Consider the following 15,238-nt stretch of genomic DNA (forward strand, 5'->3'; position numbering starts at 1 on the left):
AGGGGCAGAGGAACAGAGCTGAACCCAGAGGTCCAGGAGAGCTGACTGAGGGGGAGACCCTGGAGACCCTAGAAAAACAGTATCGTGAGTAGGGATGATCGAACGGTTCGGGTCGACCATCGGTTCGACCCGAACATTGACTGTTCGAAATTCGGCCGAATTTCAAACTTTTTGCTGAAAAAGTTCGGAATTCGGCAACCAGAACCGACCAAAATGCAATGGGACAGGAACTGGGCTTTAAAAGCCTGTGATTGGACCAGAACCATCAGTAAAATGTGATTGGAGTGACTAGGGGGTCCAGAGACCAATCAGTAGTGAATATGCCCCCCAGTATATAAGATAGCCCCGCCAAATCTCTAGCACTTTAATACAGGGCTGTGGAAGAGAGTGGAAGCAGTTCTGTTACTCCTGCTTCAAAGTGTCATTTAGCAATTATTAGTGTGAGGAAAGGGATATCTAGTGTAGTTAGGGTACTATTTTCCACTATAGTTAGATTTAATAATCTAGTTTCTGTAGGGAAAGTGTTAAGTGTCAGGGGACCGTAGTGTAGTGTAGGGTTAACTGACTCTGACTGCTATGGCAGGGTGACCAAACCCTTCCATGTCAGGGTGACCGCCATAGAAAAAAGATTGTTTCTATTAGAATTGCAGTAGACCAGGATAGTGGCTTCGCTCCTTTCACACCTGGCCATTTTTGTTGCAGGTGTTTTATTGGGCTTTTTTGTGGACGTGTTTGGAGGCAGGCATGACATCTGAACTTCTGTGTAGGAGTATATATACACACACATATATGTATATATACACATACACACATATAGGTGTGAAAGTAGCAGAACCCTATGGCTGCGCTAATGAAATTATTAACAGGCATAGGACTTCGCTCCTATCACACCTATATGTGTGTATGTGTATAAATACATATAAGTGTGTGTGTATATATACCCCTATACACAAGTTCAGATGTTATGCCTGCCTCCAAAGATGCCCCAAAAAAACGCCTGCAACAACACACCTGGGCGTTTTTGTAGCAGGCGTTTTTGTTGGGCATTTTTTGGGCGTCTTTGGAGACAGGCATAACATCTGAACTTCTGTGTAGGGGTATATATACACACACACATGTATGTATATATACACATACACATATATAGGTGTGAAAGTAGCAGAACCCTATGGCTGCGCTAATGAAATTATTAACAGGCATATGACTTTGCTCCTATCACACCTATATGTGTGTATGTGTATAAATACATATAAGTGTGTGTGTATATATACCTCTATACACAAGTTCAGATGTTACGCCTGCCTACAAAGACGCCCAAAAAATGCCCAAAAAAAACGTTTGCAACAACACACCTGGGCGTTTTTGTAGCAGGCGTTTTTGTTGGGCATTTTTTGGGCGTCTTTGGAGACAGGCATAACATCTGAACTTCTGTGTAGGGGTATATATACACACACACACACATGTATGTATATATACACATACACATAAATAGGTGTGAAAGTAGCAGAACCCTACGGCTGCGCTAATGAAATTATTAACAGGCATAGGACTTCGCTCCTATCACACCTATATGTGTGTATGTGTATAAATACATATAAGTGTGTGTGTATATATACCCCTATACACAAGTTCAGATGTTATACCTGCCTCCAAAGACGCCAAAAAAATGCCCAAAAAAAACGCCTGCAACAACACACCTGGGCGTTTTTGTAGCAGGCGTTTCTGTTGGGCATATTTTGGGCGTCTTTGAAGACAGGCATAACATCTGAACTTCTGTGTAGGGGTATATATACACACACATGTATGTATATATATATACACATACACATATATAGGTGTGAAAGTAGCAGAACCCTATGGCTGCGCTAATGAAATTATTAACAGGCATAGGACTTCGCTTCTATCACACCTATATGTGTTTATGTGTATAAATACATATAAGTGTATGTGTATATATACCCCTATACACAAGTTCAGATGTTATGCCTGTCTCCAAAGACGCCCAAAAAATGCCCAAAAAAACGCCTGCTACAAAAATGTCCAGGTGAGTTGTTGCAGGCGTTTTTTTGGGGCATTTTTTGGGCGTCTTTGGAGGCAGGCATAACATCTGAACTTGTGTATAGGGGTATATATACACACACAAACACACACACTTATATGTATTTATACACATACACGCATATAGGTGTGATAGGAGCGGAGCCCTATGCCTGTTAATAATTTCATTAGCGCAGCCATAGGGTTCTGCTACTTTCACACCTATATATGTGTATGTGTATATATACATACATGTGTGTGTGTATATATACCCCTACACAGAAGTTCAGATGTCATGCCTGCCTCCAAACACGTCCACAAAAAAGCCCAATAAACGCCTGCAACAAAAAGCCGGGTGTGAAAATAGCGAAGACACTATCCTGCTCTACTGCAATTCTAATACAAACAAACTTTTTTTTCTGGTTCTGGACATGCTACAGAGCTGAAACTTCACAGGTACACTTTTTAGACCCCCCCCCCCCCCCGACACTAAATCCAAAGAAATCTCTTTTTTTTTTTTTCAATAATTGGCTCTCTATCAAAAATTACAATTTTTAAGAACTTTTTTTGTGTGATTAATAGTCCCTGGGGCATGACCCAGAACCCTAGGCACTTTTTAGGGGCATTTATTGGGTTTTAGTGCTTCAAAATGGTGTTTTTTGATTACTGAAGTTCGGGTCCCATTGATTTCAAAGGGGTTCTGAAATCCGGGCCGAACTTTCGGGAAGTTCGGGTGTTCTGGTCGAACCGAACTTTTCAAAAGTTCGATCATCCCTAATCGTGAGTACAAGGGCTCGTGTCGAGGGGCCTGACCTGAGGGGGCCCATCCCAAGAGTAGGATAGTCAGTGGACAGGTGTCGGCAGTCAAGAAAGAGGATACTAAGAAGAATGTCCTGAAGATAACCTTAGTTCATCAAGTCATCTTAAGAAAGAGACTTAAAGCTAAATTCACTTCAGTGGCAGGGTGGATCAACAGCCTGGCTGAACCGAGAGATAGAAGTCCTCCAATATTGTGCATAGTTAATTAGGAGTATCCCACTATTCCCTTCTCCCAACCGTAATTTATAATAAAACTAAAAAACAACTACATACCCCTGGACTGATTATTGGACGAGCCAAAGAGGAAAAGTATCCCACTATTCCCTTCTCTATGTCAAGGTTGCTAATGGTAACTCAGGGGGCCCCGTAAGTGTGAAATCTGGCAGTCCTCAAGCTACATTATCATCTTCAGAAGTCTGACCAGGTAGAACATCATTTCTCTTTACTAGATTGAGGACCACTAAAGGTGAATTCCAGGTATGGATTTTTTGAAAAATTACAATGGTCCAGATCCCATACCTGTGAGATATCTGTGGTAGCTGGCAATCACTGTAGTAGTAGTTGCCACTACTATAGTGGTTGTCGTGGCCTTAAAAGTCCCATGCCAAGCAGCTGCCTTACTACACAGTAACCATAGGGAATCACCTGCTTGGCACAGGCATCATTCACTGATTGCCTTGTTTTTTCCTTAATGAATGCAGGACATTCTCTGATTGGACATGGTGGAGAGGTGCGACAGTAAACACATCTAGAAATTCATGTTTAAAACAAGCTGATCTCTTTAATGTAAGGATTATACATTCCTATTAGTGTTTCAGACCACACATTTGACTTTACTCTGTTGGTCTTGCTTGTTCTTTCAGAAGCAGATTGTTATCTACAGAATGTAGACAACCCCCCCCCCCCCCCTTTTCCCGCAATATACCTTGGCTTGTAAATTATTTTTGCTACACAAAAAAAAAAAAAGTCTAATTATGACTTCTGAGCTGTTACCACTCTATTTTCAGCATTACCTGGGTGTATAAGGAGGTGTATGCGGACTACTAATGGAACATTAAGACCAACAGTGGAAGAGTTTAAGAAGTACTTGCCCATTTTTCTGCAAGACTATCCAAATCTAAAATGTCCAAAAGGGTGAGTCGAAGCTGTTAGGATAAAGAAAAAAAAATGTCTTCGTGGGTGTGTTAAAATGGGGTTGCTACTTGAAATGCATACAGGTAGAGCCTAATCCACCACTTGTGCAGCTAGAATCTATAACAAGAGTAGATAACCTTTGGAGTTCAACTGCAATTAAAATAATATCCTATATATATATATATACTGTATATATATATATATATATATATATACATACATATATATATATACACACTCAAGACATCACTGTAAAATGTACGAGAAAAAAGATTGGCGCACAGAAGTTGTGCTGGTACTCCTAGTGGACTTTAAATTACATGCCATGTTAGTATAGATAAAAAAACAATCTTTTCATTGAATATACAAACGTTATTGAATTAAAAGCATCAAGATATGAGATCACATTAATGACTATAAAAACAAACAACAATACTAATATACTAATTGTGTCCATAATTTATCATACACCAGTACTTATTGGAAAACCAATTGTGCGCCGCCACTAGAGGTGTACCCTGGGATGGCTATAAGGTGTAGATGTTGGATTCGTCTAACATGTTTCAGACTTTGAAATAATGTTGAATTCTTCAGAGACGCATAAAACAAAGGGTCCAAATTATTTTTCTGAAAGCATAAATATTAGCTTATTAGTGATCATATATGCATATCAATGTTCATCATTACAAGTGTATTCTATTTGCATAATAATGTAGTATTATAAACATCAGATAATAATGAGCTCAGTCTTATACTCACACAGGTGGAACTGACATGCTATATACAGAGTAACATAGAAAACATAGTAGTAGCAGACGATGAGGATATCCAGTGGCGCAAAAGCAGGACAACCTCCAAGTGGTATTCAGGCTGTTCACAGGGACCCGCAAGAGCAGTAGGACTGCGCCTCTGCTCTAGAGTATCGACAAAAAGGTGTCTGAAAATAAAATATAGAAACATATAAAAATAAAGGCTAGTAATGCCCTGGGGTTGTCACTTCTCCTGCTGAGTAATCCCAATAATATGATTCTGTATTGATCCAGAAAGAAAACACCCTACCTAGACCTCCCCTTCTTTACCCTTCTAGACAATGAACAGTAATGGAAGGTAATCAAACATATAAGGAGTTAACCTAGAATCTAAATCCCAACGACTGCCGTTAACTGTTGTTAATCTCATAAGTAACCAGCAAAATAGCTAATAGGGAAAAAGAGAAGGGATAGGAAGGTAGTAGGGCTCGAGTATTCAGTACCTTTTAATTGGTATATCAAAATCTTGCTGAGAAAGAAGTGCGCCCCGCTGTCCTCTCTACGCCATGATCTGAGCATGGAAGATGGCGGCAGTGAAATAGCCCCCCCACAGCTGTGGGTCATTGTAGATTATGGGCATCAGCTGGCCAGTTTATAGACAATGGCAGTGGGTGTCGTCATAAAGACGACCGACGCTCCCATTGGGTCCCCTGGTGATGCAGCCCGCGGCGCAGCCCCTTCCCATTGCGAGGTAGCGGGGTTGCGTCCTGCATCACGCCACCACCGACGCGGGAACTGCAGAATGCCTGCGTCCCATGAAGGAACGCAAGCTGGAAGAAGGCCAGACTCCCACCCCCTTGCAATGGGAAGGGGCAGCACCGCGTGCCGCATCGCCAGGGGACCCAATGGGAGTGTCGGTCACCTTTATGACAACACCCACTCCCATCGTCTATCGACAATCTAATCTACAATGACCCACTGCTGGTGGGGGGGGGCTATTTCACTGCCGCCGTCTTCCATGATCAGATCATGGCGTGGAGAGGATGGCCGGGCACACTTCTTTCTCAGCAAGATTTTAAAATACCAATTAAAAGGTACTGAATACTCGAGCTCCACTACCTTCCTCTCCCTTCTCTTTTTCCCTATCAGCTATTTTGCTGGTTACTTATGAGATTAACAACACGGCCAGCAGTCGTTGGGATTTAGATTCTAGGTTAACTCCTTATATGTTTGATTACCTTCCATTACTGTTCATTGTCTAGAAGGGTAAAGAAGGGGAGGTCTAGGTAGGGTGTTTTCTTTCTGGATCAATACAGAATCATATTATTGGGATTACTCAGCAGGAGAAGTGACAACCCCAGGGCATTACTAGCCTTTATTTTTATATGTTTCTATATTTTATTTTCAGACACCTTTTTGTCGATACTCTAGAGCAGAGGCGCAGTCCTACTGCTCTTGCGGGTCCCTGTGAACAGCCTCAATACCACTTGGAGGTTGTCCTGCTTTGGCGCCACTGGATATCCTCATTGTCTGCTACTACCATGTTTTCTATGTTATTTGTGAGGATAAGACTGAGCTCATTATTGTCTGATGTTTATTATACTACATTATTACGCAAATATAATACACTTGTAAGGATGAACATTGATATGCATATATGACCACTAATAAGCTAATATTTATGCTTTCACAAAAATAATTAGGGCCCTTTGTTTGATACGTCTCTGAAGAAGGACTGTAATATGTTAGACAAATCCAACATCTACACCTCATAGCCATCCCAGGGTAGACCCCTAGTGGCGGCGCACAAGTCCAAGAGGGGTACCAGCACAACTTCTGTGCCCCAATCTTTTTTCTCATATATTTAGTGGACATTTTGCAAAATCCAATGTCTTGGGCCATCCTGCCCTTTCTAAAGCACTCACCACTTATTATTCTATCTAATTTCTCTTATCATGTGTCATAATTGGGTACAGTCTAGGTTAGTACAGTGTATTAGAACAAAAAAGACCAATACTTGCTTTTAGTTCTCACCCTCAGCTTGTTACTCAGTATAATTGGAATATTTATTGTATACTGTAGATGTAAATACAGTATCTCACAAAAGTGAGTACACCCCTAACATTTTTGTAAATATTTTATTCTATCTTTTCATGTGACAACACTGAAGAAATGACACTTTGCTACAATGTAAAGTAGTGAGTGTACAGCTTGTATAACAGTGTAAATTTGCTGTCCCCTCAAAATAACTCAACACACAGCCATTAATGTCTAAACTGCTGGCAACAGAAGTGAGTACACCCCTAAGTGGAAATGTCCAAATTGGGCCCAAAGTGTCAATATTTTGTGTGGCCACCATTATTTTACAGCACTGCTTTAACCCTCTTGGGCATGGAGTTTACCAGAGCTTCACAGTTTGCCACTGGAGTCCTCTTCCACTCCTTCATAACAACATCACGGGGCTGGTGGATGTTAGAGACCTTGCGCTTCTCCACCTTCCGTTTGAGGATGCCCCACATATGCCCAATAGGGTTTAGGTCTGGAGACATGCTTGGCCAGTCCATCACCTTTACCCTCACCACATATGCCCAATAGGGTTTAGGTCTGGAGACATGCTTGGCCAGTCCATCACCTTTACCCTCAGCTTCTTTAGCAAGGCAGTGGTTGTCTCGGAGGTGTGTTTGGGGTCGTTATGTTGGAATACTGCCCTGTGGCCCAGTCTCCGAAGGGAAGGGATCATGCTCTGCTTCAATATGTCACAGTACATGTTGGCATTCATGGTTGCCTCAATGAACTGTAGCTCCCCAGTGCCGGAAGCACTCATGCAGCTCCAGACCATGACACTCCCACCACCATGCTTGACTGTAGGCAAGACACACTTGTCTTTGTACTGCTCACCTGGTTGAAGCCACACACACTTGACACCATCTGAACCAAATAAGTTTATCTTGGTCTCATCAGACCACAGGACATGGTTCCAGTAATCCGTGTCCTTATTCTGCTTGTCTTCAGCAAACTGATTCCAGGCTTTTTTTTGCATCATCTTTAGAAGAGGCTTCCTTCTGGGATGACAGCCATGCAGAACCATTTAATGCAGTAGGGGGGGAATGGTCTGAGCACTGACTGGCTGATCCCCCACTCCTTCAACCTCTGCCTCAATGCTGGCAGCACTCATACGTCTACTTTCAAAAGACAACCTCTGGATATGACGCTGAGCACGTACACTCAACTTCTTTGGTCGACCATGGCGAGGCCTGTTCTGAGTGGAGCCTGTCCTATTAAACCGCTGTATGGTCTTGGCCACCATGATGCAGCTCAGTTTCAGTGTCTGGGAAATCTTCTTATAGCCTAGGCCATCTGTAAGTAGAGCAACATTTTTTTTTTTTCAGATCCTCAGAGAGTTCTTTGCCATGAGGTACCATGTTGAACTTCCAGTGACCAGTATGAGAGAGTGAGAGCGATAACACCAAATTTAACACACCTGCTCCTCATTCCCACCTGAGACTTTTCAACACTAACGAGTCACATGACACTGGGGAGGGGAAATGGATAATTGGGCCCAACTTGGACATTATCACTTAGGGGTGTACTCACTTTTGTTGCCAACGGTTTAGACATTAATGGCTGTGTGTTGTGTTATTTTGAGGGGGCAGCTAATTTACACAATTATACAAGCTGTACACTCACTACTTTACATTGTAGCAAAGTGTCATTTCTTCAGTGTTGTCACATGAAAATATATAATAAAATATTTACAAAAAGGTGAGGGGTGTACTCACTTTTGTGAGATACTGTATACATTCTATAATATTTTATTTATTTATAAGGGTGAAAAATGAAAATTAAATACCTTTTTCTTTCTTTTCTTTTAGGCTGGGTTCACACTTGTGTTATGACAGACATCGCATGTGATTCACACTGCATTGCTGTGCAGATCACATGCGATGTATGTGCAATGCGATGCCAGCCATACAAATTGTATGGCTGTAATTGCATCACATTCTCACCAAAATAGTGCAGGACCCTTTTTTTGGTCCACACTGGAATCGGCTTGCATCGGTGTTTACACCTGTGCAATCCGATTCCTGCACTATTTGACAGTTGGCACTGCGATCAGTGATCTGCGAACTGATCTTGGAGTATTATTAATGTTACATTGACACCCCCCGCGGTTCGCAGATCTCAGTGTGAACCATTGTGCGATTCAGGAGCCATGCAGGAACTGGCACTGAATTGCAAGGGTTCTGGCATCGCACCAGTGTGAACCTGGTCTTAGTCAGATAAATACTATAATGTAGTCTTCTATCCAGCCAGTAGGTGTAGCTCTGTTCCCCTTTTTACATGTGACACATATACGGTAACTTTCACCTGTGTTAAAAGGAGATATTGGTTGAAAGAACTTAAAGCTTAACCACTTCCATACCGAGTCATGTAAAATGACGTCGGCAAAGTGGTTGTAAGGATCCGGGCCGCCGTCATATGACGTCGCCCGGATCTCCCCTCTACTGCGCGCCCCCGGGGGCACGCAGCGCGGCGATCGGGGGTGAGGCTCGTCCCTCGGACATAGCCCATCCCTGATCAAGGTAAACAGCCAATAGAAATTGGCTGTTTACCATGTGATCGGCTGTGTCAATCACAGCCGATCACATGAGCGGCTCCAGCACGAGCCGCTCGTTCTCTCTGCAATGCGCGCCCCCGAGGGCGCGCAGAGCAGCGGTCGGGGACGAGGCTCGTCCCTCGGACAGAGTCGATCCCCGATCTAGGTAAAGAGCCAATGAAATTGGCTCTTTACCACGTGACCGGCTGTGTCCAATCACAGCCGGTCACAAATGTCAACAGAGAACACGGTAACTAGCTGTCACCGTGTTCTCCTCCTCACACACTGATCCTGTGTGAGGAAGAGAGTGTGGTAACAGCTAGTTACCAATTACAGTGCACCCCAAACACACTGATTGCCCCCCCCGCCCAATAAAGAGCACCTGTCACTAGCCCATCAAAGTACCCGAGTACCTGTCACCAGCCCATCAGGTACTCAGATGACAGGTACTCGGGTACTCTGATGGGCTGGTGACAGGTACTCGGGTACTCTGATGACAGGTACTCGGGTACTCTGATGAAAGGTACTCGGGTACTCTGATGACAGGTACTCGGGTACTCTGATGACGGGTACTCGGGTACTCTGATGACGGGTACTCGGGTACTCTGATGACAGGTACTCGGGTACTCTGATGATGGGTACTCAGGTACTCTGATGATGGGTACTCGGGTACTCTGATGACGGGTACTCGGGTACTCTGATGACGGGTACTCGGGTACTCTGATGACGGGTACTCGGGTACTCTGATGACAGGTACTCGGGTACTTTGAGTACCTGTCAACGAAGTACCCGTCATCAGAGTACCTGAGTACCTGCCACCTACCCATCAGAGTACCCGAGTACCTTCCACCTGCTCATCAGAGTACCTGACGCCTGAAGTACCCGAGTACTTGCCGCCTGCTCATCAGTACCCATCACTACTCATCAGTACTCATCAGTACCTATCACGTATCAGTACAATGAAATTGGCTCTTTACCACGTGACCGGCTGTGTCCAATCACAGCCGGTCACAAATGTCAACAGAGAACACGGTAACTAGCTGTCACCGTGTACTCCTTCTCACACACTGATCCTGTGTGAGGAAGAGAGTGTGGTAACAGCTAGTTACCAATTACAGTGCACCCCAAACACACTGATTGCCCCCCCGCCCAATAAAGAGCACCTGTCACTAGCCCATCAAAGTACCCGAGTACCTGTCACCAGCCCATCAGGTACTCAGATGACAGGTACTCGGGTACTCTGATGGGCTGGTGACAGGTACTCGGGTACTCTGATGACAGGTACTCGGGTACTCTGATGAAAGGTACTCGGGTACTCTGATGAAAGGTACTCGGGTACTCTGATGACGGGTACTCGGGTACTCTGATGACGGGTACTCGGGTACTCTGATGACAGGTACTCGGGTACTCTGATGACAGGTACTCAGGTACTCTGATGATGGGTACTCGGGTACTCTGATGCCGGGTACTCGGGTACTCTGATGACGGGTACTCGGGTACTCTGATGACGGGTACTCGGGTACTCTGATGACAGGTACTCGGGTACTTTGAGTACCTGTCAACGAAGTACCCGTCATCAGAGTACCTGAGTACCTGCCACCTACCCATCAGAGTACCCGAGTACCTTCCACCTGCTCATCAGAGTACCTGACGCCTGAAGTACCCGAGTACTTGCCGCCTGCTCATCAGTACCCATCACTACTCATCAGTACTCATCAGTACCTATCACGTATCAGTACTGATCATCAGTACCCATCAGTACAGTATCACCTATCAGTATCAGTACTACTCATCAGTACCTATCACCTGCCTGTCACCTGCCCATCAGAGTACCCGAGTACCTGTCACCTGCCTATCGGAGTACCCGAGTACCTGTCACCCTTCATACAGCCACCATGTCCAAGTCCAAAAAGGTTTATATATGTCCTCCGTTTAAACCTAAATACCGGTGTTATGGCAGCAGATAGCTGCCATAACCCTGGTATTTTTTTAAACGGTGGACAGTTGGCTTTCCGATAAGGGTGGTCCCAGCGGCGGATTCACCGTGGGATCACCCTTCCGGGATGGCGGAAGAGGCGCCCCTCCCGCCGCGTTCCGGTCCTTTTCCCCGCTTACCGGACCCGCCGGCAGCGGGGAAAACGATCCGGTCCCAGATCCTCACAGACAGGATGTCGAGTGAGGGCAAGCTTGCCCTCACTTGACTCTATGGTCTTGGAGGACCGGAGCTACGGAAAATGTTGTTGCCTAGCAACCGGTTTAAAGGTCCTTTTTTTTTTTTTTCATTTTATATAATAATTTATTTTTTTTTTTTCTATCTTTTAGTGTACTTGTGAGATCTGAGGACTTTTTGACCCCAGATCTCACAAAAAAGAGGTCCTGTCGTGCCTATTTCTATTACGAGGAATGTTTACATTCCTTTTAATAGAAATAAAAATAATCAATTTTTTTTTTTTTTAAACGGTGTAAAAATAAAAAATAATAAATAAAATAAATAGTAAAAAAAAAAATTAAAGCGCCCTGTCCCCGTGAGCTCGCGCACAGAAGTGAACGCATACAGAAACCCCGCCCACATATGTAAATGGTGTTCAAACCACACATGTGAGGTATCGCCGCGATCGTTAGAGCAAGGAGAATAATTTGAGCCCTAGACCTCCTCTGTAACTCAAAGATGGCAACCTGTAAAAATTTTTAAATTGTCGCCTATGGGGATTTTTAAGTACCAAAGTTTGTCGCCATTCCGTGAGCGTGCGCAATTTTGAAACATGACATGTTGGGTATCTATTTACTCAGCGTAACATTATCTTTCACATTATGGAAAAAAATTGGGCTAACTTTACTGGTTTCTTATTTTTTAATTAAAAAAAGTGAATTTTTTCCAAAAAAATTGCGTTTGGAAGACCGCTGCGCAAATACGGTGTGATAAAAAATATTGCAATAATCTCCATTTTATTCTCTAGGGTCTCTGCTAAAAAAAAATATATAATGTTTGGGGGTTCTAAGCAGTTTTCTAGCAAAACAACTGATTTTAGCTTGTAAACACCAAATGTCAAAAATAGGCCTAGGCAAGTGGCTAGGATGCATGATGATGCTCCTTGGATGTTAGGCCCCTCTATATGGCTAGGCTGTGAAAAAGTCTCACACATGTGGTATTGCCATACTCAGGAGGAGTGGCAGAATGTATTTTGGGGTGTAATTTTTGCTATTTACATGCTATGTGTTAGAAATATCCTATAAATTGACAACTTTGTGTAAAAAAAAAAAAGGTTTTCATTTGTTTCCCACATTTTCCAAAAACTTGTGGAAAAAAATGACACGTTCAAACGACCCATAATGCCTCATAGAATATACGTTGGAGTGTTTGCTTTCCAAAATGGGGTCATTTTGTGGACTTTTCCATTGTATTGGTGCTCTAGGGCCTTGAAAAGTGTGATAGGTAGTAAGAAAGTTTTATGTGTATTTATGCTCCTAGAACGCCTGAAGGTGCTTCTTGGACGTGGAGTCTCTTTTTGTGGCCAGGCTGTGTAAAAGTCTCACACATGTGGTATCACCATACTCGGAAGGAGTAGGAGAATGTATTTTTGGGTGTAATTTTTGCTGTGTACATGCTATGTGTTAGAAATAGCTTATAAATTGACAACTTTGTGGGAAAAAAAAGAAAAAAAATTTTTTTTCTTAATTTTCCCAAGAATTGTGGGAAAAAATTACAACTTCAAAAAACCCACCATGCCTCTTAATAAATACCTTGGACTGTCTACTTTACAAAAAGGGGTCATTTGGGCGGTATTTGTACTGTCCTGACATTTCAGGGCCTCAAGAAAGGAGATAGGCAGTCAGTACATCTGTGATCAATTTTCAGTAATTGGTACCATAGCTTCTAGACTCAATAACTTTCACACAGACTAAATAATATACACTAATTTGGGTTAATTTTACCAGAGACATGTAGCAGTATACATTTTGGCCCAAATGTATGAAGAAAAATAAATTTTTTGCAAAATTTTATAATTGAAACTAAAAAAAAGTGTTTTTTTTTCAAAATTTATGCCCTTTTTTTGCATATATCACGAAAAAAAAAACCCCAGTTGTGATCAAATACCACCAAAAGAAAGCTCTATTTGTGTGAAAAAAATGATAAAAATTTTGTTTGGTTACAGTGTAGCATGACTGAGCAATTGTCATTCAAAAGTGTGAGAGTGCTGAAAGCTGAAAATTGGTCTGGGCAGGAAGGGTGTCTAACTGCTCTGTATGGAAGTGGTTAAGATTATTCTACCTATATGTTGCCTTCCCTGGCTTCTCTATCCTCCCCACCCATCAACATGCTAATTACATTTTTAAAAAAAATATTTATTTTTTTAAACATCCCTTTTTTTAGACCCAATGACATCATCATTGGGTCTCTGTGCTCTTTTAAGCAATACAGGCAGATCATGCAACCTATGCAAAGCAGGCAGGAGGGGCCAGAAGGGTGTTGCACATACAGTGCCTTGAAAAATATTCATACCACTTGAAATTTTCCACATATTTTTCTTGTGACAACCAAAAACATAAATGTATTTTATTGGGATTTTATGTGATAGACCAACACAAAGTGGCACATAACTGTGAAGTGGAAGGAAAATGATAAATGGTTTTCAATTTTTTTTTTACAAATAAATGTGAAAAATGTGGCATGCAATTGTATTCAGCCTCCCTGAGCCAATACTTTGTAGAACCGCCTTTCGCTGCAATTACAGCTGTAAGTCTTTTTGGGTATATCTCTTAGGCCCCTTTCACACAGGCGGACCGTTCAGATCCACCTGTCCGTTTTTTTGGCAGATCTGAACGGTCCCCCCATGCATCCCTATGGGGCATCGGATGTCAGCGGAGACATGTCCGCTGACACCCAATCCGATCCGTCAAATCTGGACGGATGGAAACCCTATTCCCCCGCTGAGAAAAGCGGAGTCCGTTTGATGGACTATATGTGTGAAGCCCTAAAGCTCACAAATGCAATCCTACACCTGATTTGTTAGCCAAATTTGATTCCGGTAGACTAGCGTTGAACTTAGCCTTAACCTCCACAGCTGAAAAAAGCCTAAGGTGGATGGGGGCCCATTTTTTTTTTTTTTTTTTTGGTGGAGAGAGTCTGTGAACAGCAATTTTCAAGTCTTGCCACAGGTTGTCAATTGGAGTTAGGTCTGGCCAGCATCTGTCGAACAGGCATGCTGGAAAACCAGCACCCAATCAGTGCAGACAGCCAGTGTGTTCTAGGGGGGGGGGGGGGCGGGTGGAAGCTGTCCTCCTGTGAGAAGACAATAGCACAGGGGGGAGATCTCCTCAATAGCAATAACATCGTTTAGTTAGTACGGCAACTTTTCAGGTTTTTTTGTTCAGCCTGGTGGGTTAAATGAAAAGAAAAACTTCCTATGTGTAGCAGGCTTTAGAATAGGATTTCACTCCAGGGCCAAGTAAAGAATAAGACCACTCTGTTATCTTCTTCATTAGAAAAGAGTAGATCTGTCATACTATTACAAGATTAAACAAGCTGAAGGACATATTGATACCTTAAAGTGTAGTGTTGTTTGAACCTTACACCCCCTCAAATAAATAAATAGATACATTTTTTTACCAAGAGTCACTGGTTCCTCCTCTTCCTCACTGGTGGCAGCAGGGGCAGTACAATAAACCTCTAAGGCCAGGCTTCATGATGATGCCTGACAAAGAGGAAGTTGGTTGAATAATTCTGTCCATCATTCAGCCTGGAAGACTAGATCTAGTGGTTGAAAATATGTGCTGCAGGAGACATCCCTGGCTTGAACGTAAGAATTGCAGTGAAAATTGCTTTGTTTTTAATCTTTTATCGGGCTGTTATTTTTTATTTTTTTTGGATGAAGCTCTGCTTCAAAGAATGGAATAAAAATGT

At 42.8% G+C, this 15,238-nt stretch overlaps 1 protein-coding gene across 2 annotated transcripts in view; it reads left to right on the forward strand.

Moving 5' to 3' along the window:
* Positions 1–15,238, forward strand: part of NPC1L1 (NPC1 like intracellular cholesterol transporter 1) — a gene marked incomplete at its 5' end in the record, with an annotated part of 76,445 nt that overhangs the window by 38,404 nt on the left and 22,803 nt on the right. For both annotated transcript variants that reach the window (XM_082252790.1, XM_082252789.1), the window contains one exon: positions 3,864–3,990. In XM_082252790.1, coding sequence (XP_082108916.1) covers positions 3,864–3,990 — 127 coding nt within the window. The remainder of the gene's footprint in view (positions 1–3,863; positions 3,991–15,238) is intronic.

Source organism: Pelophylax lessonae, assembly GCF_965119305.1.
Source record: "Pelophylax lessonae genome assembly, chromosome: 4".
Classification (NCBI taxonomy): domain Eukaryota; kingdom Metazoa; phylum Chordata; class Amphibia; order Anura; family Ranidae; genus Pelophylax; species Pelophylax lessonae.